The 27,761-nt window shown below is 44.9% G+C and overlaps 1 protein-coding gene across 7 annotated transcripts in view; it reads right to left on the bottom strand.

The window, feature by feature from the left end:
* Positions 1–27,761, bottom strand: part of FRMD4A (FERM domain containing 4A) — a 370,654-nt gene that overhangs the window by 71,352 nt on the left and 271,541 nt on the right. For all 7 annotated transcript variants that reach the window (XM_064703006.1, XM_064703005.1, XM_064703007.1 and 4 more), the window contains 4 exons: positions 20,638–20,730; positions 7,857–7,941; positions 3,483–3,539; positions 1,016–1,038 (listed from right to left, as the gene is read on the bottom strand). In XM_064703006.1, the coding sequence (XP_064559076.1) occupies positions 1,016–1,038; positions 3,483–3,539; positions 7,857–7,941; positions 20,638–20,730 (258 nt within the window). The remainder of the gene's footprint in view (positions 1–1,015; positions 1,039–3,482; positions 3,540–7,856; positions 7,942–20,637; positions 20,731–27,761) is intronic.

Genomic DNA, 27,761 nt, shown 5'->3' with positions numbered 1-27,761 from the left:
AGGATTTTGCAAGTTCATTAAAGTTTTGAGAAATGATAAGGCAGAGCTTAAACTTCCTTTTAGCAAGTGCTACCTTATGTCATCTCAGATTCCATGATGGGCAGGAGATATCTACAATGCAGTTCCTTTTCACTGATTTGTCACCATTTTAGCTGGCTGGAAGTTCCAATCCACCAGAAAGTGGAACCTGCCTGCTCTTCACAAACTCCAATCATTACAGTTGTGTTTCAGACAAAATTAAGACAATTTTTAGGCTCACCTGACAATTCAACCCCACTGCCCATTTCTTTTCTTCTCTGAAACTAACTTTAATGGATATTGTGGTCCTCCAGACTATAAGAAATTTTTAGCATCATCAGTTCTCCTGAGCTTTACACTAAGAACTTTCACATTTCTCACATGAGACACCAAACAACCATCTGACCATCAGCTGCTACAAACACATAAATCACAGACATGGTCGACTTACAGGACAATTTTTGGGCATTTCATTAACAGTCTTCTGAAACACCAAGTACAGTGACCTCATTGAGTTTCTTACAGTAAGTCTGAAGATTTGGCTCAAGGGATAGCAGATGTTCAACAAAACCAATTATCGAATCAGTGATTTTGAGAACTGTCCAAATTCAAACTGAAATATCAATTAGTGATGGAATTTTAATGCTGCCTCTGGCAGGATCTGTGATATAACAGTGATTTTAGAGTCATTTCCGTAGCAATTTCCTTCTGAAGACTGGTCTATTTCCTGAACTTCATGACCACATAATGAGATTTGTCAACAACAAAATCACAAACAATACTGTTTGCAAGGCATGCTCTGGCCAAAGGTTGTGTTTGGTGAAGAAATTATGTCAGGAAACATGATGTCTATGTTAGCCATGCTCACACAGCTGCATTGCTAACTGAGGCAATCCTGTTGCTACACAGTTACAACTGAGTTGCATGTCTCACACAGGAATTTTACCAGATTTATTCTCACATCACACAATGGCAAAAACTTTTTAAGTTCACTTACCTTGAAAAATCTCCCTTTGCCTCCTGTAAAACAAGGAAGAGAGAAAAAAAAATATAATTAAAAACAGGAAAAAAAAAGAGAAGAGAAGGCTGTTCAAGATTTTCCATTTGCAAAATTCATTTAGCAGCAATTTCCTGTTGTAATTGATTCCTCATGCAGGTTTTGGAACCAGTATCTAATGTCAAGTGCCATGATAGAGTGAGTTGGGCAGATTAACAAACAAAAGATCTAATATAGGGCCAGATGATTCCTCATTCCGCTGTGGATACCTAAGATGCTACAGGAAAGAATGCCAGTAAATAAGAAATTCTGGGTGCTTCATTAATAGAAAATCTCTGAAGTCTCAGTGGCTTTGCAGCCTCTGAGACTGCAACTCCCCTGACTTTTTTACAAGTGTTCTGGCCATTTTCTAGTACCTAGACTTTAAAAAAGCTTGCTCACTGTCAGCTTTCAAGGGGATGCAAGACACAGGTTTCTCTAATTCTGTGCTGGGTGTTTGGGGGAGTATTTAGCTCCCTTACTTGAACATCTAGATACTTCTATTTATTACCATCACAGCCTGACATTAAAGAGTTGGATAATGTTCCATTACAGTAGTTAGTCTTACTGCACACCTGGAGAATCCCCAGAATTTGGTGAGTGCCCTCTGCAATAGATTTAGCACACATTTTGCATTTTCCATTTACCACAGACAATATGCCTTTCATATGATTCATGCTGAAGCACCTCATTTGCCACCAGCTACACAGAAAGCACAGTGCAAGAATGTAATTTGTGCAGTGAGGGAGTTTCCACTGCCAAAAGGACTGGGCTTTGTGCTCAGGTCTTTTGTCTTTACATCCATTCATCTACCCACAAAACCAGCCAGCCCACGTCCAGTGGTGTTTCAGTCCTGAGGCTGGGGTAAAGTTCAGAGCTCTGGTGGTACTTTAATTTGTTCTGGTTATAAAACAATTTGAAATAGGGCTGCAGAATAAATCACTTGAGTTCTGACAGACCTTTACTATCTTTCCATTTCCCTCTGAGTGAACTGAAGGGCAGACAAGCACTTCTCTGGTTCATAGGAAGGAGTCTTTGAGCATGTCATGATTACAGTTCAACACAGAACAAAGCCCAAAGGATTTGCTCTTGCCTGCATGGGTGTGAGCACACTGAATTTAAAAACAATTTTGTAGGGTATATTCTTTATAATTCAGTGCTTTGACTTAAATGTTGCAGCAAGAAGTAGAACAGAATGCAGTATGATTCCTTTTGTTTTGCTTGGATCCTGTCACAAACACAGGTTGTAGTAGTTTCTGGATACAGGCAGCAAAGGTGTGGCTTGTTTTGGCTGTTTTCATTAAGTTACACATCAAACTACTACAGGAATAAGCGTAACATCCTGTTTGTGGCAAGAAACAATGCCAGCAACAAGGGTTAGTTACAGCTCTGGGTCTGGCTGTACAATTACTAAGCACTAAGTTATTCACTAGGATGAGCAGACAATAGATTCATAACCCCACTGCTGCTCCTCACAATGAGCCCGTTGTTTGATGTGTATTCCCCCAACAGCCAATATGTGATTTCTATAATGTGCTGCTAATTGAGTCCTCCATCCTGACTCTCTCGCTCCATTCTTGTTGCATAAAATGATTTTAATGAAGGTTCAAATCCCTACACATTAATTGCTTCTTTAACGTGGCAAGTGCTCTAGAAGTGCAGTGCATTGTTATTTATTAGTGCAGTCTGATGAGCTGGTTTGTCTGCTCACATGGCTCCTCATAGCTTCATGGCTGATGGGAACAAAATTAAAACTACAGACTGTAAGAGAGGGGAAACAAGGATCATCTGACAATTACATCTAATCTGCTCCCACAGTCATGCTTCTAAAAAGAGAACTTTCACAAAACCCACCCTCACTACCCTGAAAACGTTCCCTTCTGGGAAACAGCATTTACCAAATGCTGCTTGGTCATTTGCTCTCTGACCCTTTTCCTTCTTCTTGAAGACTAGAACTTTGAAAGACAATATTTAGAAAGGTCTTCAACCATTCTGCCCATGTTGGAGAACACAGACAGTTGCATATGTAGAAGCTTATGTAGCTCATCAGAGGACCAAGCCCCACTGGGAAAACAAATGCAAGTAAAAAAACAACATTGCATATGGATTTCACCTAGGAATTTGCATTCATCACTTAGATTTTCTCTGGCTGTACATCACACCCCAGAGTCTTGGATATCTGTGCTGGTGCAAACACAACAACATTTCTGTATGCAAAATGCTGAGCAGTACCTGCTCCCTGAGTGGGGAGGTCTAGTTTGAGAGGCTTCTGTACCCATTTTGACAGAAACAATGAAAACTGTGCAGACATATTTTTCCTGCAGCTGGGGGGAACTCCTACACTGCCACACAGCCATTGTGGATTTGGTAAATCAAAACATTTACTGCAGCATGAGGAAGCACCAAGTGAGAGAAGGTGAGTGCTTACCTGCAAGATGTATGCAGCCAGTTCAAACACCACTTCACTGTCAACCTCAATGAGTTCCTTGAAAGGTGAAGAAAACAAGAAAGAAAAAGAGAGTTGAGCTGCTATAAGAAGAACATACATCTCCTCCTGACTACTGCATGGTGAAGCATGCAGTGCCAGTTTTCTCCCTTGGCTAGGCTTCAAAGTATTCCCTGTGCTCCTGGAGACAAAAGGGAGGGAGAACCTGCCCACTCAGATACGGAAAAAGCCAAATATTCAGTGTAATGTGCTGGTTAATGAAGCATAACTGGATGTGGCATGAAGGGATTCCTGGGGGAGGAGTGAGGAGAAGGCAGGTGGAAGGGGTAGGATCAGGGTACATTTTATTCTCTTGTGTGATTTAGTGAAAAGCAGTCCAGCATATAAATTTTTTTTGCCCTCAGATGTGACCATGGTTCAAGGGAACACAGCTTTGTCCTTGGCTCACAGAAGCAGGGAATGAGAATTTGTTTTCAACACACTGAGGTGGTATCAAAGCCCCCACTGGACTCCTCTGGCTCTTGCAAAAGGTAAACTCACAGGAAAATGAACCATATTTGCTCTTGCAGGATTTGAGCCCTGGTTTTGTCCTTTTCACCCCCCAAGAGCACTGAAGCTGGGGGTGGTTTGAGAATGAGCAGTCTTTTGGTAGATCTTCCTTCTCCATTTTATAGGATCCTGCCACTGGTGAAAGCAATCTTGGAGGGTATTACTTGGACACTATGGTCACATGAAGAACACTGATGGTTTCCAACAGCTCCTCTCAGGATTCCTCTGCTGAGCCAGGCCCTGCTCTGACTGAATGTGTAGAATGCAGTCCAAGCATCAAAGATGCTTGAGATGGGAGGCACAAGCATTACTCTGGAGGCCAAGCATGCTATTTCTGACTCCCTGGTCCCTGCCTTTGGGAAGCCAGTGGGCTTTTACTGAGATAATGTTTAGGTCTCTACTTTGCAACTAAAACTCCTACATTGTCTCCTATGGACATGGCCCAGTAAACTGGGTCACTGTTCAGCTCATTCCTGTAGTGGTTTTTCTGCTGTATTTATTTAAGCTGCTGTTTTTAATATTTTACTTCATCTGGCAAGAAATGAGTGATCTAAATATAGATCACTACTGTGATCCATGTTCCAGCCAACTCATGGCCACACCTCATTTACAAGCCACAATTGCTGCATTGGCTTGTCTCTGGCAAAATCAAAAACAAAGGGAACAAAAACGCAGGATAAGATCCAGGTGTCCTCGGCTTTCACTAGCGCCAGGTTTTTAAAATAAGTTCACCTCTTTCATAACAGCTCCTTGGGGAGTGAAGGGCAGCTCTGCTAGGGGCGATAAACACGCCTTTCCCCTCTCAGCTGAGCTGCCTGAGTCACGCAGGCACCTGCGCCAGTGACGAGCCCGTGCCAAGGGAAGCGGCTGCTGCAAGAGGTGGATTCAGCTGCAGGCAGGGCTGGGCTGGGGCTACCAGGCAATCCCATAGCAAAGGGCAATGCAGAGTAGAACCAGAGCACCTGCTCTTCCTCCTGGCTGGGAGCATCAGGCATGGCACGGACAAACCAGCCCGTGCAACCATGTGTCAATGCTATGGCAAGTCTGTACTGGCAGGTGGAGTGTGCCAGAGCCCATTCTATGGCCCCAAGGGTAGCTGGGGTGCAGAAGAGCTCATGACTAAACACTCACCCTGTCTCCTCCAGCCCCAGACGGGGTTTCCACCGCTGGGCTGCCTATTTGGAACAGGTGTGCATCCTTGATCAGTGCCTTGAACTCTGCCTGAGGCAGAGCCAGTTGGCACAGGCCAAAACCCACGCCAGAACGTGCGAGTCATTAAACAGCCTCTCTGATCAAGGAACAGTGCCTGATGCCAAGCCCTGTCTGCTTTGGTAGTACAAATGTGGCTTGGCCTTTCTGACAAAAGTGGCTTGCTGGTGCTGTGCAAGGGTTTGGGTGTGTGGGCTCATGAATGTCTCACTACTCAACAGGGTTGGTGAGTGAAGCAATGGGCACAGGCAGAGGAGCACAGCACACAACACATGGCCAGGAGGCAACCCAGTGACCAGCAGCCTCAAACTAGGCCTCAGTTTTATTCTTTCCCACCCTGAGCAAGGGGATGTTTGAGGATGTGTGTCTGGAAAATCTACAGTGTTATTTCCTAACCCTGTGCTAGCACCTCAGACCTTTCCCTGTTTCATACACATTTATCTTTCTGGGCTGCAGGGGAGCCAGGGGTGGATGTATCCATGGGAAGTCCATTAAGGAAACTTTTGGTGCAACAAGGAAGCTCTCAAGCTTTGGCAGCATGTGACATCATGTGCTAGCTGCAGGAATGACAAGCACTGGCTGTGCTTGGACACCAAATCCCCCACAACATTACATTAAGAGCAATCTGCCAAGCTGGGTGCTTGCCCTTAGCAGACACTTTGCACCCAACTTTCAAATTCAGTGCCTTTTTCAATAGCACAGCATGGCTTACTGTGCTTGGAAGTCAAATGGGGAAGGATCTGCATGTGGGACTTCAGCAGGGCTATTTTTGGATAGAGATGCTCAGCTTGAATGTGCAAAGTAATGGTTTCAGGAGAGGTCAGACTAAAATAGACACACTTAGATCTGTAGGCACTTTGTTTTCTTTATTTTGTTCCCCTCTTTTTCTTATTAAGCTTCCTCCAAAAAAAAGAACAACAGTGTAAGCTTTTCCTGGCAGTACTTCAAAAAGGAACTTTCCCCAGGAACCAAAACGTGATGCTCACTGAGCTTGTTGCTGGAGAGGGCTGACTAAGCACATCTAATTGCAGCCTTGCTGGAGAGCAAAGCACTGCACAGCTCAGCTCAGCAGCCTTGCCTAGTTCCTGGGCACTGAAAAAAAGGAATTTTCTGGCTTCTGCCCTGCATTTTAGAAAATACAAAGCTAGTGTCCATGTATTTTAGGACATATAAATGTCAAGTGAGGCTCCAGATTTGGTGTAATCTACTTGGCTTAGCAGGTGACAAATGTGCTGAGGGTTGTGGGAGGGTGGAATAATCTCTCCCTGACTACATCTGTCTTTTCCTACCACTTCCTCTCTGGCAGATGGAGGTGAGTCACAGGAATGGCCTCTGCCAGCACAGAGGGAGGTAGGAGGGATCCTCCCAGGGAATCCCAGCTGCTGACAAACCTCTCCCAGTCCCAGACATCCAGCCCACCTGGCTGAGTCTGCACACTGCCAATCTCCACCGCAGCGTGGTCTGGGGCTGGTTTATTTTCCAGACCCTGCCACGTACAGCTGGTTTGTGGCATGAGAGGGATCAGCTTCATGCCTCTGCTGTGGGCATCCCTCCAAGCTGAGGGTGTGGATAAGCCAGGACGCCTTATCTCGGGCACAGAGTACCTGGCAAGGGGCTGCTCTGAGGGGCAGTGCCAGGGACAGCAGCCTGGTCTTCTAGGATGGACCAGGGAGGGCAATCACTCATACAAAAACGTTTCTCAGCGCATGCCTTGTTCCTCTGCAAGGTGATCTTTGGTGCATACCCACAGACACCTTTACCCACTCACATAAAACCATAAACTCCTCCTGTCCCACCAACTGGAGGTCACTCAGCTGGCTCAGACTGGAGAGGAGGCTGAGGGGAGACCTCATGGCGATCTGCAACATCCTCACCAGGGGAAGTGGAGGGACAGGCATTGAACTCTTATCTGGAGAATAGTGACATGCCGAGGGAGTGACACGAAACTGACACACGGTTGGATATCAGGAAAAGCTTCACCCAGAGGATGCCTGGGCACTGGAACAGGGAAGTGGTCACAGCACTGAGCCTGACAGAGTTCAAGATGCCTTTGGACAACACTCTCAGGAACATGGTGGGACTCTTGGGGTTTATACGTGCAGAGCCAAGAGCTGGACTGGACGATCCTTGCTCTGTTCCTTTCCAACCGAGGCCACTCCATCGTTCCCTCTCCCCCTCATACACACCGCTGTCCCCGAAGATGGCGCCCGCGCCGCACTGCCGCCCTCTGCGGGCCCGAAACCCTCACGGCAGCCGCTCGGCCCAGAGCGCGTTTTTAACACAAACCCAGACATTTCCTTCTAAATACAAGCCAGTTTATAATTTTGGCAGTGCCGATTTCCTCCTTCCAGCCACAAGAGTTACTTCCAGGGCTGTTTTACCTCAGAACCACTCTCTGACAGGAAAGCTGCTTCCAAGTGCGGTGGCAGCTGGAGACAGAGGAGTCTCAGAGGAGGGAATGTGTGAGGAGGAGGAGGAGAAGGAGAAGGAGGAGGAGAAGGAGAAGAAGGTTGTATCTGGGTGTGACCAGTGTAAATTTTGGGGCAGGAAATTCAGATCCAGGTGTCTCAGCCCACTCTGAGCTCCCCAAGTTCTCACCTTGTAGATGCAGGACTTGGCGTTCAAGAAGAACAGCTCGATGGTGGCATTGTCCTTCAGATAGGAGATGCTTTCAATGTAGAACCTGAAAGGGAAAGCAAGAGGGGTGAGACATAAGGGAACTAGGGCAAAACTTATTATAAATGAAAAATGTGGTCAATGGAGTAATGATGAATGTGCTAAAAATGAACTTTCTTCTCTTACACCAGGCTGAGGTGATGAAGGAGGCTCGTGCACACTCCAGGGCGTGATCAGTCACCATCACCTCAGCCATACCAAAGGAACTGGATCACCAAGTGGATAATTTAGGTTCTAAACAATCACTTTTTTTTTTTGTTTTCAGACTTAAAATAAAACATTATTCTGTTTTCTTGTAAGCTTCACCTTTATTTGCCATCACATTTTCACCATCAGCATTTCTTCATCACTCCTTCACTCATCACAACAATTCTGTGCTGTTAATCTGCATCTTGTAAAATATTCATCTATAAAAATGCACTTTTGGATTCCTTCCCTGTCCCCTTCAGTTCTGCATAAAGCAAATTTTATAAAGACTTCTTTACATATTATATCTATGGTCTCATGATAAGACAGTAGTTACTAACCTTGCACAGTTTACTAGTACCATGAATAACAATGTTAAGGATGACAGGGAATGATCATAATCTAATTTTTTTTGAGCTGAAGTGATTTCTCAGAACTCAGGAGAAAGCTCAAACCCTCAGTGTCAGAAAAGCCCACTCATTTGCATTGGCTTATTGCCCCAAATATTTGCAATTATGTTGAAAGCCCATGATATGTGTGAATTTATTCAGTACTCCATGTCCTGCCTGCTCCGAAGGTTGATGCTTTGGCAATAAACTTAATGAGAGCTTTGTGAGAATTGACTCCTGTCCTTAATTCTACCTTGAGATCTTTTTTTTGGGGGGGTGAAAAAACGCTCTGGATACTGTCAATATTAATGACTGATCATTCCATAGGGGTATGTTGTGTTTTCCTGTAGTAACAGAGAAAGCCTGGCTATGTTCAGTGAATGTTAAGGTGAATTTTGCATTGACTTAATGTTTTAGGTAAGGAAAATTAAATAGATCATCATGCTGTTTGATAGTGATCTTCAAATTGCACTGCAGTGACAGCAACATTCCATACATAAATTCCAGTGCTATCGTGCCTTGTCAGAGGCAATTAGAATAGGGAAGGTGCCAGGGAAATGATGTCTGCACCAGGGACTTTTAAACACCCAAATTCCTTAGAAATCTGGGTTGACATGCAGGGTCCAGTTACAGAGAAACCCCACTCCCTGACCCTGCTGTCTGGGAGCAGACAGACCTGCAGACACTCCTGGGGCTTCACACAAGTACTGAAGGGATTGTCCACATCCAGATATCTACAGAGTCCAGGGCCTTAAATGCAGCCTTCTTAGGGGCAGAGGTCAAAGCTTTGTAGTGCTCCTAAATGTCTCCTGAAGGCTCCTCAAAACACTATTTCCTGACAGGCAGAACCAACTCTTTGCTTATTAGAGTGAGAGAAACATTTTGTTCATCTGCTGAAGGGCTCCTGTCTGTATTACCCTTCCTTCTCCCCCTTCAGAAGAGAAATAAAAATAAAGCCTGGGTAAAATAAAATAAACCCCAAGAAAACACCAACAACCAATCAAACCCACAAAACATCAAAAACATTTGAATGTAGTGATGATGGAGCACAAAGATTAAACTTTTTCTTATTTTTTTCTGGTTTTCGTAGTTTCACCTCCTGTCCTTAAAGTGGCCTCTTTGCAAATAAAGAAAATACTTGGCTTTAAAAATGCAAAAATTGATGCATGAAAAAAGGAACTTTCTTACTAGATCCACTCTTTAGATCCAGTGCAGCTGCCTTCCCATCTGCTGTATTAATGGAGAATAATGGTAATTTGACACATTCTGTGGTTCTTGAACAACCTTCTTATCACTGCTACCACTGCTCTCCAGGTTATGGTGGAAGGTTTTCTTATTCCAAGGTCAGAAGAAAACGAGAACATTTTTTCCATTTTGAATCCCAGTGAAGGTTAGCCCAAAAGCTTTTTGTTCCAGCAGCTCAAACGCGGCCGTTCTCACCATCACTAGAGGGCAATATTGCATTTCTTACGGCTGCAGGGAGCTTTCCCAAGGCTTTCCACATGGACATAGATAGTTTTCTCTACAAAATTAAGTCTCTGGGAGCACAGAGCCTGCACATGATACTTCATCTCACAAAGAAAACCCAATTCTCAAGTGATCTCCAGCGTGGAGAGTGAGCTGGGAAGCTACTGGCTCTCACACATGCACCCAGACAAATGTGGAATGTGTGCACCAGGAAACTGGTGCTACTTAAAGCAAAACAGATTTGCAGAGGGAATTCTTGTGGGATTTTCTGTGTGGCAAGCTCAGAAAACCTGAACTGGAGTAGATTACCCTGAATTCACAGTTGGTGCAGTAACAACAAAAAGTGCAGGGAGACACTTTTGTTTTTGCACTCATGACTAGTTTCTGTTCCATCTCCTCCTGTTTCCATCTTTTATGAGCACAGTGAAGGAACCCACACTTTACAATGGCCAATGTCAATGATGAAGGAGGCAGGCAGGAGCATCCAGCTGCTAAGGCAATGAACCAAGCAAACAAAAATCTGGGTTGAATTCCCAACTTGGACACAGGCTTCCTTTGTGACCTTCAGAAAAATCATTTAGCTGCTTGGACTCTTGAGCTGGGCTTAGGAAACACCCCTCCCTTCTCTGCCCCCCTCTGTCTGTTTTGCCTGCTAAGCTTAGGAGCCTTTGAAGGTGTGTTTCAAGTTCATCAGTTTTGAGAGGCAACTCTCAGATTTCTCTTGAGGACTCCCCAGAGAGCAGCATTCCTTCCTGTGATGTGAAGCTGATGTGCCTGGGATATAATGGATGGGTTGAACAGGGAAATAGGCAATACAATGTGTCCAAGACCTCTGCTCCACTACCTGCATCTCTTGCAATACACACTCAGCAAATAGTTTTGCCTCCAGCAGCTCCTACAAGAGATTCCTTGATAGCCAGCAACTGTGCCTGTGAGAAATTAGCTGCCTGCAGGAAGGGGGAACACCCCATGAGACTTGGGGAGTGTAAAACCAAAGGAATAATTTTGGAGAAAATTTAAAAGATCAGCCAATGTTAATCTATTTCTGCATTCCTCCTCCCTCCCCACCCCCAGTAACTTGTAATTCATCAAGTACATTTTCTAAGCATTAATTAAATAGACCAGTGAATATTATGCTGGATAATGAACACAAAGTGCCTATCTTAGCTGCTCCCTCTCAGCAGCAGGGAAATAATAATGAGCACTGCAGAAGGTGTCTTGGAAGACTTCAGAAGCTGCTGCATCTGAAATGTTTAAGGCTTTTTAGCTGTGAGGACATGTCTCATACTGATCAGATTGCTCTCTGTTAAGCATTGGTTAACTGACAACTTTCTCTGAGACAGCTTGAGCCCCCTGAAGCTGTGATGAATGGCAATTCCCATCATAACCACCCAAGCACAGCCTCACAGTGGTGCTTGTGGAAACTCCTGATCCTTGGGTGAGGAGAAACTGGTACTATCACAGTTTCTCCCCTGCATTACACACAGGCTCACCCACCTCTGAGTCATGGCTCAGAGAAATGCCTGACTGGGTCCTGGACTCAGCAGTTTGATAAGTGGTTCTTCAGGAGAAGGAGAATCCCTTACTGCTGCTGCTGGTCTTTGTGAACCCAGGTGTGTATGTGTGTGCTGGTGGGAAAATTCAGCAGTGTTGGGAGGGTATTTGAACACTAGTGCTCTGTCCTTGCAATAGGAATAGAGGAATTCAGGACTGCCAAGCACCTGAGCTGGTGGGATGCTGGTGTGCATGGTGAGAGAAAAAATGAGCAGCACTCCTGATCTCCATACACCAAAAGAAACTGTCAAATACAAAATATTTAGCATTGTCTCTAACACTCAACCCTAGACATATCCTGTCAGCCTGAACTTGGCCATCTATCACCTAGCAGGGACCAGGCTCTCTGCAGTTGAGTTGCTGACTGGGCAGATAGACTGTCATAGCATTTGAGAGCACAGGCTATGTGTTTACTTCCAAGCAGAACCTGTCAAATGGTAAAAATATTTCACTGTGATCTTCAACACAATGGTATTTCAAAACATGACCACAGCAAATGGATGTCTTGTCTACTTCAGGTGTCTATCTTTCCTGAGGCAGTGATATCATCCTCATTCTTGTGGAGTTTGAGTCTGGTGGGAGCCAGCTAATCCAAAAACTTCTATTCACATCTTTCCCAGCTGGCTGACTCTAATCTGGTTGGGATGCAGGACAGAGCTGTCAGCAGAGATCAGTAACCCTCTCAGTGGGCGACCCCTTATTTCATTATTACAAGGAATGGGTAAAGGAGAACACCACTTTTCTGCCTCATCCATGCTGAGGTCTGGCTCATTATCCCTCACCACGTCATTCAGAACCTCAGAGGATAATGTGAAAAATATGAGGCCATTTGTTAACCAGGAAAAGAAAAATCGTATGTGTTGGTATAATGGACTTAAATGCAGATGTCATTATGTCCAGTGTCTCATGCTAAATGAGTATTCTGACCAGCACAGGCTGCACAGCTCCTTTTATGTTCCAGCTCTGTTTGCTAATAGTCATGGCTACACACTTTCATGTTCTGCCACTTAGAAGCAGACAATGCTCATGCTAAATAGTTGTCCTGTTAAGCAATCAGTCAGGAATGAAAATCAGCTAAAACCTCTCCTTCTGCATTGATTTTGCTTTGGATACCATGTCATGTCTCCTGTGCTCAAGCCCCACCACATCCAGCACCTGGGATTGGTATACAGGGGACAGGAGGCAGCAAGAGAGACAGACCTTCGTAAACTTTTACCTCGTTACAGGGGAAACTACAACACTGGAGGTGAATTTGATTCCAGAAATACAGGGAACCAAGCTAACAAAATAAAAAGCTGTGGATATTTTTTAACCTGAGCCTGTCCCCTCTCTCACCAGCTGCACTATATTATGAAGTTGTCTGCATCTTTACCTTCTGTAAATCAGTTTTTCTTGGTGCTTCTAAAATGTTGGCCCATTGAATTCCTGGAAAACCACGTGCTTTGGGGATATTTGCTCATTCCTATGCCTCATCTTCTCCATGTACAAAACACTTAGAGATCTGCTTTGGAATATATATAGACCAAGTCTCTTCATCTCTTCCAGGCTGTATATCCTGGGAGTCTTTGCAAAACACCAAGTGCTCCAGTATGAATATAGGGAAGGAATCAAGGTGGTAGTGCAGGTACTTTCCTCCCTCATATTTGGTTACAGCATTAGGCAAAGGCACTGATCTGAGTATTGTAAGTCCTCTGGCCCCTACCCACATGGGGAACCCATCCCACCCAGGCTATAAAAGCAGCAATCCAGCTCAACATAGTCTGTAAATTGCTCCACCACTGCAATGTCCCCTGGAGCTTGGCTTGGCTTGCAGAAGTGCGTATTTCCACAAAAAGATGTGGTTTTATACAAAAGCTGTTGCAGCTCCCCTTGCCTTGGAGCGATGCGCTTATCTGTCCCAGATGTGAGGTGAGGGCCGTGACTGGATCACAGCAGCACACTGCCTTCCTCCTCTTTTCCCTCAGTCACCAGAGGAATTGTCCCTCAATCTCTTGAGCATCAGCACAGCCCTTTCCTGCTCTTTGGTCATTGCCAGGAGTCACATCTTGGCTATTAGAGGTAACTTGCTGGGTGCGCTGTCTCACATAACACCACCCCTCAGCATCTAGAGAGCATCTTTTATCTGAGGATTTTGGACCATTTTAGGAATAGAAATCGCTCCAGCTGTCCCACGAGTTGTCAGCAGCACATGAAGGAAGCATTTGTCTGTCAAAGCTGGCATGAGGGTCATTTATTTACTGACTCAGGCCTTGGTCAATGCCACGGTGATGGGACCTCTCATAGCAGACATTCTTGTTGTGCACTGATGACAGCCCATCACACCCACTGGTGCAAGGTATGAGTACATAAATTGCAGTGAAAACAGAAACAATGTCTGCATGACTTTGACCCAGTCAGAGCATCCGTGTGTAGGCACTGAGACAGCTACTGCAGCTTGATCCAAATTAGCTACAAATCCTACACTGACAGAATCCATCATTTCTGCATGGTACCTATCATGCAGTCTAAATGCTTCCCAAAATTAGACAAGACAATGCTGCCAGCATCAACACATTCAAAATGTGGCTCAAAACAACAAATTTTCGGAATGCTGCTTTTTCTGCCCCCTCGGGTAGCTGAATGGAAAGGAAAAACAACTTATCCCCTTCTCTCAACACAGCTCACTTATACAAATATATTCCTAGTTAAGCAGAAAACAGAAATGATGTTATGGGACTCAAGAGCCAGACTGCTATTAAAATGTGTGTGTAATGGATGGCTTAGCTCAGAGCTGTGTGCTAAGTAGCAGAGCCCCATTAGTTCCCTTCCTCAAGCAAAGGTCGGTTTTCACACGAGTAAATCTTCTGACTGGACAGAAGTTTCTCATATCTCTAAAGAGCCTCTGAGGAGCACAGCCTCCCCGCAGGCAATTTATTACACCTTCCCCCGGGTGAGCAGAGCAGGGGGCCACCCTGGGAAGGCTGCAATAAATTGTCTGCAGGGAGCCTTGTCTTCCAGCACAAACAAGGTCTGAGTGGCTGTATTTATACGCCGTGGCTGCCTGGGAGGAGGGGGCTTGCAGGGCTGCTGGCTTTTGGGATCTTCCTGCTTAGCATACGCACAGCTGGTGCACACCAACCAGCAAAACACATGCTGTGCAAAGAGATCTGGGCTATGGCAGGGGCTTTATAGACAGAGCAGCTCACAGGAGCCCCTGAAAACAGCTTGGTGCAACTGGCTTGATTATGTGGGTTCTATATTCTGTTTTTTGCCATTGTTTCTACAGCATCCCACAGCAGTGCACAGACGTGTGGAGCTATAACACCAGCAGGTGATGGCTCTTTGTCTCTCCTTATATGTAGCACAAACTCAGGGATTTTCTGGCCCAGTACTGGTACTGGCAGTGGATGAGGGAGACAGCACAGCTGCAAGGAGCTCTGGGAGGAGACAGCAATGAGAATGTCCATGTGCCATGGACAGTTGGCCATGAGAATGTGGATGGAGCACCTCAAGGTGCTGAAACCTCTCAGAGCAGTTCCCTGAGCTCTCCTGGGATCAAGCTCCAAGGCAAACTGGGGTCTGGCACTGCCTTCCTTGCAGTGCAGAGGACTCTGCACAGGACGAAGGAAGAGCAGAGGAACACAGTGATTTGTAGATGTGTAATTTTGCCCCAGCAACTGCTCCTGGGTGGTAACAGGTGTGATGAAGCTTGGGTGAGAGCAAATTCTGGCACTTCTCTTCCTCTCCCCTGACTGCAAATTTAATGTTTGATAATGTTTGTGTATTTCTCCCAGTCCCTGTAAACCCCAGTTTCACAGCATGGGGCAGAAAGAGGGCTGTCTGCTCCTTCTCCCTCCTCAGAGGGGAGAGACAAGAGCTGGTGACTCCCTTATTCCCTGCTTGGAGCAAAATATTGGAGCACCACATACCTTCATACCACCCTTTGGATGGAGAAACACAGCCCATTATGTGTGAGAGAAATAAATTGCTGAGGTTAATTTTGTGTGGTTCTATTTAGCTCTTCCTGCCAAGGCAGGCTGCTGTCATCACAACCCCTAATCTGATTTCTTGGAGAGAAGCAAAGCTGAGTGGATGTGAGTGGCATACACAGCCATGGTGTGCTGGGATCCCATGTTAGTCTGCTGGGGAAGTTGGGAGCAGGATGCTCTGAGTCTGCACCCCACAAATGTCTCTGGCCCATGAGTGAGGCAGAAATGCATTTCAGTGGCAAGTTCTAAGGTCCAGCTAGCCCCATGAGGAACAATTGTCTCTCTTCCTTCCCAGGTCAGCTGTTTTCAAATGGCATCTGGTTTCTTTCACTGTTAGCATTAGTCCTTTTCTAATGGAATACAGGTTTGAGGATGCCTACAAAGAAGACCTGAAAGACTAAAATAGCCTAAGGCCTCATTAACAGCTGAAGTCTGGTCCAATTCCATTTAGATAGCCAGGTGAAACCATGTAGATAGGAAACACTTTCTCAACCCTGGCTGTGCCAACTTGCTTGAAATGTTAAATTTACAGACTTGGTAGGACAGAGGGATGCATCAAGTGAATAAGCCTACATCTGAGTAGGGCTCTGAGGTCAGAGAAGAGACACAGGTTTTATAAGCCTGCAACTTGCTGAATTCCAAAGCAGTCATCTTTGCATGAGTCAGATGAAATAAGCCAGATTAATTGCTCCTGAAAGGTGACTTTTTCTTTCCAGTGGTTATACAGGGAGGCTGCACTAATTAGCTGTGACACAGAGCTGTCTGCCAGGTAAAGATCTCAGCTCTGGTGTGGTGAATCTCATCTCAGACTGCCCACCTGCCCAGTCAGATCTGGACCCCCTCCAGTGCACACAGAGCTATGTTCCTTCAGGTTAAGGGGGCACAGACACCCAGGAGCTTTCACTCTGTGTTTCACTGCCAGTCTCTTATTTAGGGCCACTTTGTTCTGCAGTAACTGTGGCAACCTGGCAAAATGTCTGGCCTCAATATTGAGAGTCCTGAGCCCCCACAGCTCCCATGCTGACTTCAGCCTAGCCAGTGTATATGAACACATGCCAGATGTTGCTGAACACAGGCATTCCTTTGTGGGAATACTGCCAACCCGTAGATACAAACTCTACCCCACAGTGTATTTGAGTATTGAGGATTTATTTCACATTTTGTTCCATGCCTTTCTGAAAGAAAAGCCTTTCCATGTGAGACATATTCTGATTTAGTGTGACGACTTCTGCAGTGAGTTGTCACTGTTTAGCTGGTGGACTTGCCCTGAGAACAAATATATTCATTCCTGGGAAAAGATCCACCAGTGGAGTGAATTTTATTTGCTAAGCTTGTTCATATAAATTAACAGCATGACAAACATACAGAAGATAAAGAGATCAGACCCATGCTGGTGGCTCCTTTGCTAAGGATTGCTAATCTCACATGGCCATTGTTTGAGGATGAGAACTCACTGCAGAGCCTGGCAAACTCTGCTCTCCATGAACAAACACTGTGGCTGTGCTCTGGTTCTCTCTCACATCAAAGCTTTACACAAAAGGAGTAACTCTGCCTTCCTTCTGCCCGTATGAGTCTGAGCAAAATGCTTCCTTCCCAGCCAACAGGATGTACCTGAACCCTGCAATCTCTATTTACCTCCTTTGCTGCCCAGGTCTCCACTCTGTACTTAGGTTCCTACACTTTACCCCAAGGCTCGTGGTGAGAACATTTTCTTTGTTCTCTTCTGGCCTCAAAATGCTTCTGTAAAATCAACTAATCAGGCAAACCCTCATTTCTTCATCCCCATCCTTTGCTTCTCCTGGACTTCAGTGGTGACTCTCATCTGACTTGTAAACTCTCTAAGGCAGGGAATTAGCTTCACCAACAACCAAGCAACCAGAGCTATAGGAAGCCACCCAGGGAAGCTAATTCTAAGGTGAGAACTAATTTCACTCCCATTCTGTTGCCCAACATCCCTCCTCCCTTGCAAGACACACGGCACTCCCTCTTGCTTTCATGTGTGCCTTTAGAGCTATGTAAACAGATATTAGAAGAGTCTTATAATATTGCACAATAGCCACAGGGCAGTTCACAGCTGCCCCAGAGTTCTGATTGCTTCCTACATTCCTATGCTGTTCTCAGTGGAAAGCTTTCATTGAAGCACTAGATGACAACCTGAAGACAGGGAGGCTTCAGTAGCTGTGTAAATGAACAATGGAAGGAGCAAATTCTTACAAACCAATGCTAAAAACATCCTTCTAAAATCCCCCTCCTTTGACACAGTGCTGTGAAATTTTTGGTCTTTGATAACAGAAGAGAGGAAAGACACTGGAGATCAGTGTTCAACAATGTCAAACCCCAAGGAAATGTGTGTCAAAAGACAAAGCTTCAACAGTGCTGCAGAGATTTAAAAAAAGGGAGGAGAATTTCACACTGCAAAGCTTGTGAAACTTCCTATTTTCGGCACAGTTCTTTCAAGAAGCCTTTTCTTAAGAAGGCAAGCTTCCCTTTAAATGTACTTTTAGAGCAGGCTAAAATCTGTGGCATCTTTGGTGGACATGCTGCAGGAATGTTGAGGGTAAAAACCATTTGATGGTCACATTAAAGGTGAAAATGTTTTCACTGTTGCTTTTCCTCTTCACAAACTACCCTTTACTTTTCTTGCCTGAGGCTTCATCTCTTTAGTAGTTATGCAGTGTGATTGAACTGTACATTTACTTCAACTAGAGGGAAAAACCCACACAATTACTAAATCCCAATGCAATAAACCGAATTCTGTGTCATGAGCATCTGGCACATCCAGTTACTTGTATTACTTGTATCTCTCCATTCAGGACTCCCAGCACCAACCTAAGCTTTGTCAGCTGCAATGCTTGGGTAATGCAAAAAGGCATCTGCAAGCACAGGCAAGCCTTTACCTGTGACATAGTAGGTGTCATGGGCATGAAGTTCCTTACAAATTAACACATTTGTGATTAGGTATAGTACAGCACTAATTATCTCTGCTTTCTGCCTGATGGCAGCAGGGGAGAAGGGAGCATTCTGTTTATGGTATGTCTATGAATGGCTCTGCAAGCTACTGCACACCCCCAGATTGTGAAAATAAACCCCTGTCTATGGGTGGGTCTCTTTAGAACTTTCCTTTAGCCATTGCTTTGGTTCCCAAGCCAGAACTGGGTAACAGATATTTTGGGGCCTTTCCATCTTCAGCCATCTGCTGGAGTCAGTGTCTTCAATTGCCTTCTGCTCAGATCAGATTTAGGGATGGACATGGGAACTCCTTATGTGCTGGGAAACTTTTTCAACTTCTGCCAGCATTGACATCCACAAGGGAAATAAGCAGCAGAAAAGGCTCAGTAAGTTAATGCCCGTTTCTAACTCTTGAGGCATCTGGCTCCCAGTCCAATCCAAACTGTAACTCAGTGTGACAACCCACTCATTGCTGCCATCAGCAAGAGTATAAGCCCAGAGTCAGTCTGGTTTTCACACATGCAGGCACTGAATGCTGAGTTTTTCCCTGTGGATTGAGATTCCAGAACAGGAGGGGTCACTCATTCACTAGCTCTTAGATGGATCTGTATCCTAGGATGCCTCTTGGCTGGGATCCCACTGGAATGACTGGTCTCCACTGTGCTGCCAACTTTCATAAAACAATACAGATGGCAATATTTATGCTTGTTGAGTGGTCTTTGAAATGAATATGAGAGTGGCTCAGTAGCACAGGCTTTCACACATTTTACACTTCTACTCCTAAACCCAGCACTTAGGTCTTGCTCACTCAGGGCTTTCCCTGCTTTCCATGGGATCCCTGTCTTAGCACAGACTCCCAGTTTGGCCCCTGGCCAAGATATCTGGTAACTGACTGACTGTGTTCTCAATGAGCATCAAGATTTTCATGTACCTCTGAGCACAGGTGGATCTGGATCTCACATGCTGAAGGTGCTCAGCTCTAGATCTACCCTTATAGTTTGAAGCACCCAAAATATGGACTAAATTCTTCTCTTGGGAGATATCAGGCTAATTCTGGACTCACAGGGCTTTGTGCAGTCTTGATTTGTCCTAAGATCTATCCACCACTAAATATGGGGCCATTACAGAACAAAGAATCTCTTCTCCTCAAAAGCCTGCCTTGTAATGGAAGTTAAATGAATGACAATCACTATGTGGAGGAAAAAAAAAAAAGCTTCACTCAGGGGAAGAAACTCAAAAGTAGGTCTTCATTTTTTTGTGGGTACTATGGAATGAATGAGAGTGATGTCAGATGTAATATAACACTGGAGTGGAAAGCCTAACAGAAAAAGACACAGTTACGCTGTGCTGGCTTGTTCTAGACATGATCTATCCATTAAAAGTAAGTCAAAACCCTCAACTTAATTTTGTACATATGCCATCCCAGCCCCTGGCCTCTCTCTGGGCGTTTCAAAGCTGCAGGAGCAAATTTGTCTTCTCAGAAAATATCTCCCTTGGAGGCAAAGGCACTATGTGCATAAAAGCACTGCTAGCTTCCAGCAGCTTCCAAACACTAACAGTTCCTTGTAAAAATCCCAGATGAAGTTTGAAGCTCCCAAACTGCTGCAATCTTCATTAAAACTTTTATAGTCTGGTCCAGCCAAGTAGAAACCAACTGGCTGCCATAAAATGCCATCATTTGCTATTTGTGGGTAATTCACTGTAGCACTGAGTTCAGAAGGTGAATATGACAGAGCTGCACAGGGATTAATTTGGTCTCTGACAGAATGCACACTGTGGGCACAATCCAGACGAGACTGATGGCTCACCAGTGAGGAAGTGAGTGTTTTCCCTGCAGGCTGCTGGCTCAGGTGGGTTATCCTGGCAGAAAGAGGGCATTGTTCTGCCACCCTACTCAGCTTGGACTTTGCAGCTCAAAGCCCACAAGTAGAAGGGTAAATACATAACATCTGATCTTGCCCTCATACATTTCCCTGTGGACAGCTATGAGTGTTGGTGTGGCTACTACTTGTTTACAGTTGTGTGAGAAGAGTTTGCAAAGCCATAGAGCTCAAAAGAGACCTCTGTGGAAGTGTTTGTTTGTTTGCCCACAGGTGTTTCTGACAAACTGACAGCCTCTCTTCCTGGCCTCCAGGAAACAGGCTGTCTGTGGCTGTATCCCATGGGAAGGGCTTGCCATCAGGCACTTACCTGACACAAAAGTACAAAACAACTGGTCCTGACTTTTTGGGGAAGTCATGTTCCAGCACCCGGCGGTCCAGCTGAAGCCAGTTCAAGTGTCCCCTGGCAAGAGAAGAGACAGTTTTGAGCCTGGCACCAAAGAGCTTTCTCACTGCTCACAGCAATGAGGTCTGAGGTGTTACAAATGTGAACCAAAATGTGTGCTATTTGCCCTGGACTATTGCATGGTATTTGAAAAACACACAATAAATGTTTGAGGAGCAGAGGCGATATCATCCTGGCAGTGTTTCAGTCTGGGAATCGAACTGCTAAAGTTCAATCTGTCAGGGTGAAAGCTGGCAGCACTGAGCAATCAGGACAGCCCAAAATGTTATAAGCTTCACCTTTTTATTACAGGCCCCTGGAGCAGTTGTATCATTAAAAGTCTGTCAAGATTTTCATTAGAAATCCTTATGGTTAAGAGTTTCCACGACGCCTGCAGTATTTCACTCAAGGCTAAACCTGACTCTACAGTCTCAGTTTATTTACCACCCACATGCCTGCAATAGCCTCTCTAGGTTTGCCCAGCCCTCCTTTTTCCTTCTTCAGAGAGCTCTTGAAAAACAGCTGCTCCATGAAGCGTTCCAGCTACAATTACCACATGCTGCTTTTCTTTTGCCTAGATGGTACCTGCCGTTATTTTCTCCTATAATTTATCCATTCCTGCCTTGCTGCTGGAAGCTTTGCTGGGCAGGAGCTCTGTTCTTTGTCACGTTCCCCACATTGCAGAGTGCTGTGTGTGCATGAGAGGTACTTTATAAATACCATCATTTGTATTACAGGGGCATCTTGCTCCCCAGCTGAGATAAAGGCCCTGTTAAATTAGGCACTGTGGAAATACCTAGGGTGACATTCAGGCCCCACTGAAGCTGGCCAGATTTTTGCCATTGCCTTCAGTGATGCTAGGGTTGCATCCTGTGGGCTTTTGGCTGTTGATTTCAGTCAGACCAGATTTCACCCAGAGGGAGAGGCAGCCCTTGCCTTCAGTGCTCTGCTGTCTAGACAAGCAAGGGGAGAGAGAGCTGAAATGATTTGGGGGAGAATCTTGCAGCAAATAAAGCAGGAAATGGAACTCAGATGTCCTGAGCTTTATTCCAGTGCCTATTCACCAGCTCATGATAATCCTCAAGAATAATTCTTCATTCCACTGAAAATGAAAGAAAAGGAAAAAACCAGCCTGCTTTGAAAAAAAACCCCAACTATTAAATTACATTCTAGCATTGCCACAAGCTTTAGCAATGTACCCTGTATATACAAGGTACATTGCTAAGGCTTATATATACAGCAAAGGACATATATAACAAAAACACTCAGCTTTCACAAGGGTTTTCATGTCCATGAGCTTTGGGCAACTGAAAAGCCCTTTTAGAAAGTAAGCAATGGCATCCCTGTAGCAATTTAACTGGATTTACAGCCCTCCCCCACTCCATCTTTCCCAGAAAAATAAATAAAGGGGAAAGTAGCACTTTCAGGAGGCTTTGAATCACCTGGCTTCAATGGGAATTTCTGTACTGCTTATGGAGGTGCAGAAGAGGATGGGCAGGTCAGGGACCTTCCTGCCCAGGCAGCTCTGGAACCCTGCTGGGACATTGTGTGTGCTCACCTGAGCACAGCATGCTGCTTCAGACCAAGGGGTTCTAAATTACTGCTGAGTTCCACCAAGGGGCTCTAAATTCCGGCTGAGCTCCACTCATACTCTCGTGGGTCAGGATCAATATGTCAAGACAGAAGCTCTCCTCAAATTTTGCCATGTAGAAGTCAGGCATTCAGTTTAAGCAGCCTCTGTATCTATTTTGCGAAAGTACCAAGTCTCAACTAGGTACAAGTGATATGTGTGGAGTCAGGGAATTTTCTGACTCATCCTGGGCATCTTTTGGTGTACAAAAAGAACAAAGCTTGTTTTATCCCCTGCTCTAGACACCCATGTGTTTCCTTCCAAAATATTGTAACTTTCAGACAGCTTTTTCTCTAGATAAAATTTCAAAACAATTTTTTTCTCTTTTTTTTTCACTTTATGTAAAGGGCAGCCTACACTGTGCATTAGGGGCACAGACTTGCTGGCAGTGTGTCTGCTGGAAAGGAGAGATATAATGCAGATTTTCAAGCCAAACTGGTCACCTTGTATGTCTCCATTGCAGTACAAGGGCTGAGGACAAGTCTGCCCAGCCTGGGATCAGGGTGAGGATTGCCACATTAACTCATCTGGATGTAGGAACTAACTGGTCTTGCTCTGGGGAGGACACATAGCTGGGCATGCAGCAAGATGCAGGGGGTTTCATTCCATCATTTCTGCTGCTGGCATGCTAGTGTGAGATCCATGCACCATTCCCTGTTGTTCAGCACAGATGTGTACTTTAACAAGGTTTGGCTTTTAAAGGCAGATACTCCAGGCTGTCAAAAATAATCCCCATGGAAAGATTCTCAGCCTAAAAAATTAGAGGTGTCTAGCTTTCCTGCTGCATCCCCCTTCTTGAAATCTGTAATTTTCCTTTTTTTTTGGTCATGAAGTGCTGTTCTGTTGCTTTTAACAGGCCTCAGGAAGGCTGAAATTAGCTGTGAAGGCTCCAGTTACATGTGGGATTGAAACTAGCCATGCTCACCCATTCCTAGCCTAAGTACAACCTGAACATTTACCATGTAGGCCATGGTACAAAATGCTGTCAGAGCAAGGAAAAGCCCCACTAAACCTGACATCCTGTGCTGAACCTGTCCAGTTGCATTTGTATCACCAATGCAGCAGCCACCAGCAGCTGATGGTGTTACACACCAGATCCCACTGAGGGCGAGCTGTTGACAATGGACTTACTGTCTACCCTTATGTTTATTCAACAGCAATGTCTGGGTATGCCTAACATGCACAAGGAAGGGCTGAGAAGCTATGGTGCACAGGACAAAAAATCACTTCAAGGTATTTCTTATTTTGAAAAGTCTTGCTCTTTTCATTCTCATTGCATTTTTAGCAGGAGAAACTGGTTGGTATAACCATACATACATATATATATATATATATATATATATATATATATATGCATACCAGTTCCACATTTATGTTGATCACATACACAGTTCTGAGTACTGGATTGTCTGATCTTCCACACTGGATAACACATTTAATTGCCACCGAGTTTTTAGGTTGAAGAGTTTCATTAGTCTCATCTGCATGGAGCTTAAATCCAAAGCTCCTTCAGAGGAGGAAGGTCACTTAAATCCCTGCCAGGAGCTAACTGCTCACTGTACTCAATTACTACTTACAACCTTTCATCGCTGGGGGCTTCTGCACTGCAGATTGTCACCCAGCTCCTTGTTCTGAAGCATGGCACGTAGAGAACAGCAGCAGCGAGCAGTCCCTGGTATCTGCCTGTGAGTGTGGACTATCAGGGAGCCAAACCCCCATGCCACTGTACCACAGAATGCTTTGCTCTGGAATCTGTCTTCCTGTTGTCACCAGAACTATTCACGGAGCACAATCCCATGTAAGACAGGGAAAAGTATGGGAATATAACCCTAGGCATGTAGTAATCCTGACAGTTTTCATGGACCAATTTAGGCAGCTTGCACTGGGATCCCATTCATACATGCCCATGTCTAGCTGGATTTCCTTCACGGTTCAATTTAGAGACACAAAGTAGCTTTTGTTTCACTATCGCCATCGATTTGCTCATTCAGATATTTCTATCAGTATATTCAGAAATAATGCTGCAAACAGTTTTGGGGGACCTATAGGGAGGTTGAATACTGGAAGTCAGATAATTTTCCTCTGCTGGTTGTACTCATGTTGGCAGTTAAACTGGTGTGTCAATAACAACCACATAATCACTTTAAGGAAAAAAACCTGGGTCCATTTAGTTTACAGGCTGAGTATGGATTTTGGTGCCCAGGGTCCATTTTGTTGATTGTGTGCTGTAGTTCTGTTTTCTTTTATAAGTAAAGAGTGGCACATCAATGAGCACTTTGCCTCCAGGTGGTTCTGTTTATACAGTTTTACTGCTTAGTGTCCAGTTTTCTGAAAAGTGGATCCACATTGATTTGTGTTATAAAGGTATTTGGCCAATAAACCAACTCACACTCTTTCAGTGTCAGACTCATTCTGAATTAAATGGACATTGAGAAAAAACAATTCACATAATATAACCCATAGAAACTATTTATATTTCCATCAATTGCAACAGAAACAAAAAACCCTTTAAGCTCACAGATTTTCTCAATTACTTTTGAAGGGGCTGAGAAGCTCATGGGCCATAAGAGTTTAACTATACAAATTTTGCAACACAGTGGACTTGGTGATAAAGGAACTGGTCTAGTGCCAGAGCAGGACATTATTCTCTGAGCTGTGCCCTCAGCTGGACCAGCTGTTCAACCAGATGTGGGACACCTGGCTCTGCCACATGGCTGGAGGGTGGAAATAGGCTTCCCCCAGCTCCCAGGGATGAGAGGGTATTCGAGGGAAGGGTGCTGTCCTACACTGTGGGGAGCTGTGGGACTTAAAGGTTGGAACCTCTCAATGGAGCAGGTGACTCAGACCTAAGGACAAGTGAGGGATGTGGAAACCCTGCCCATGTCCCAGAGGGGGACTCTGCAGTGAACAGAGTTAATCCTGGCCACTTGCTCTTAGTGAACGCTGGAGGAGCTGATCCAAAGGGAAAGGGTGGTTAGTGGAGATTCATAACCAGCTGAACCAAAACCCAAACTCTTCCCCCATATCTTTTCACTTTTAATCAAGCAGGATATTGCTCTTCTGGCTTCCTGTGAAGCTTGGCCCCTGGTGCTGTACAGGGACACCCTTTTGACCTGTGCTCTCCTGCAGTTAATGGCTCACTCTATAAAAGGCTCCTATGATCACTAAAATAGGAGGCGTTATTCTCCCCTCCATAACAGTCTGACAATCTAATTTTAGTCACGCTGAACGCAGTAATGACCCTGTATTATCACAAGAAACTATTAAGTTGCCAATGCAAAGGTTGTTCCTATTGATTTTCTTCTAAGGTTGTCATGATAGAGCACAACTAATGAATGGAAATCCCCAGTCTAAATAATTTCTAAATAAATTACTCTCATAGAGCTTTTACTCTTAAATAGAAGAATTGATTTAATACTTTAGTGGCTTTTCTTCTTTCTAAACTTGCCATTTAGCCAACCTCAGACTGCATTTATGAACCAGGCTTGTTCTGTTTCAGCTGGTTATGAGTCCCCTTCAAGTAAAGCACATGGAAACTCAGTGGAGAGTGAAGAAATCCCTGAGGGCCTGTGTCACAGAATTAAAGGGTTTCTTTTTACATTCCTGGTCTGTATTAGGTAAAGGTTTGGGTTATGTGCCCTGCAAACAAACATTAGTAGATTGTTTTTACTACTTTTTGAAGAAAGAGGATTTTTCAAACTTCCATTTCACATTGCAGGTTAAGATCTGTGGTATAGACAGTCCAGTTTATTTTCTGAAGCTGGCTTGGGGACATCTATTTCCAAGACTCTGCCCAAGGCCCCAAGTATATTCTTTAGCTGTGTTCAGTCAAATAAAACAATTGCTGGTTGTGCCAACTCTCTTCAAAGCGTTTTACAACTGAAGAGGAAATATTTTTGTCAGGGTTATTTTCACAGCACTGAAGAAGCCTCAGTGCAAATGTCAGAGTCACTATGGGACAGCAGAAGGGCTTCAGCCCAGCTTCAGACCAGCTAGGACTAAATGCTTGTTTCTGGGCTGTACTTCCTTGATTTAGTGAGGTTGTCCCCAAATCTTTCATCTGGGCTGGCTGAGCATCTCCTGGAAAGCACCCTGCTCCATCTACATGTCTGAAGGTGACCAAGTGAGTGGATGCCACCACCTCACCCTTTGAATCCTGCCTGGACCATGCACATCCATCTGCATCTGCTATGTAGTAGCATCAAGCTCTGCCAGCTCTCACACTTGCTCCCTTTGCTAACCCAGATGTGTGCTCACCCAGTTAAACCTGGAAGCTCCAGGGGAGGCTGGGTGTCCCTAATTGCTGACACCTCCTCATTAGCTTCCCTTGCTCTCCCAGGGGAGCCCTGTGCCCACTCAGCTGAACTGAGAGCTGGGACTTGCTCAGCTGCTCTCTGGTTACAGTTTGAGAAGTGCCTTTTTTCTCACCTGTGCTCTTGGGACTGTTAAGGGAACATTTTTGTCTCTTCGTGTTCTGTGGGTTCCCTGCATGGCTTTCCTGTGCCTTTCAGGCAGCACCCACTGAGTAACTTGCTCTCTCCAAGAATAAACACTGCGGTAGGAGAAATTTCCTACTCCTGCTTTGTAAAAGGCAAATGCCTCCTACTGTTTCTCCTTGGAGGATTAGTCTCATTAATTTGTGTTGGGCTGGATATCTACAGGGCTGAGCTGCTCATGTCAGTGAGCTGGGATGGATTCTGGGATCTCCTCTGATTCAGGTCCTGGCTTCTGCACATGCCTGTTGTTGAGCATTCCTCCATCCTTGGAGCTGTGTCCTGAGATGGCCTCAGGCTGCCCAAGGCAGGTGCTTGCCAAAGGAATTGACTTTAGAGGGGTGATTGCTGCCGAGCTGAATGCGGATACGTTTGTGCAATTATCCTGCAGCCTCTGATTACCCGATCCTGAATCGTTATTCCAGCAGATAATTTACATTTCCCTGCCACTTCAGCAGGAGAGAGGAACTGGCTCGTGACAGCAATACTGCTGACTCAGCTCTTCTGGGGACACAGTGTTGGCTTGAAAATCTCAGTTTTTAAAAATTATTTAGGTGTGGGAAGTCTCTTCCTGAATAACATAGAAAGAAAAAACCTATTGCCAACCAAGGTGGGTGTTCATACAAGACACAGTCCATATGCCAAGGATGGTGTAACTCCTGAGAGAAAACAGCTGGAAAAATGTAACAGGGTGGTGCAGTAGCACTGAGGGGTCACAGTCTGGGACTAATCATAGCCTTTGGCAGACCTTTAAGGTTTCTCTGGTGCAAATTTTATTCTTGTCATTTAATCTGGGGGTAGATATGGCCTGTCCTGTGACAAAACCTCAAATTTAGTGGTAATTTGGTCCATGCCTTCCTAGACCTTGGTCTAGGACCTTGGTGTACACATTATTTCTACAGCAATATTTTCTGTAACCAAGAGTT

The sequence above is a fragment of the Zonotrichia leucophrys genome, chromosome 1A (genome assembly GCF_028769735.1).
Source record: "Zonotrichia leucophrys gambelii isolate GWCS_2022_RI chromosome 1A, RI_Zleu_2.0, whole genome shotgun sequence".
NCBI lineage: Eukaryota > Metazoa > Chordata > Aves > Passeriformes > Passerellidae > Zonotrichia > Zonotrichia leucophrys.
This window is presented reverse-complemented; position numbering and strand designations above follow the sequence as displayed.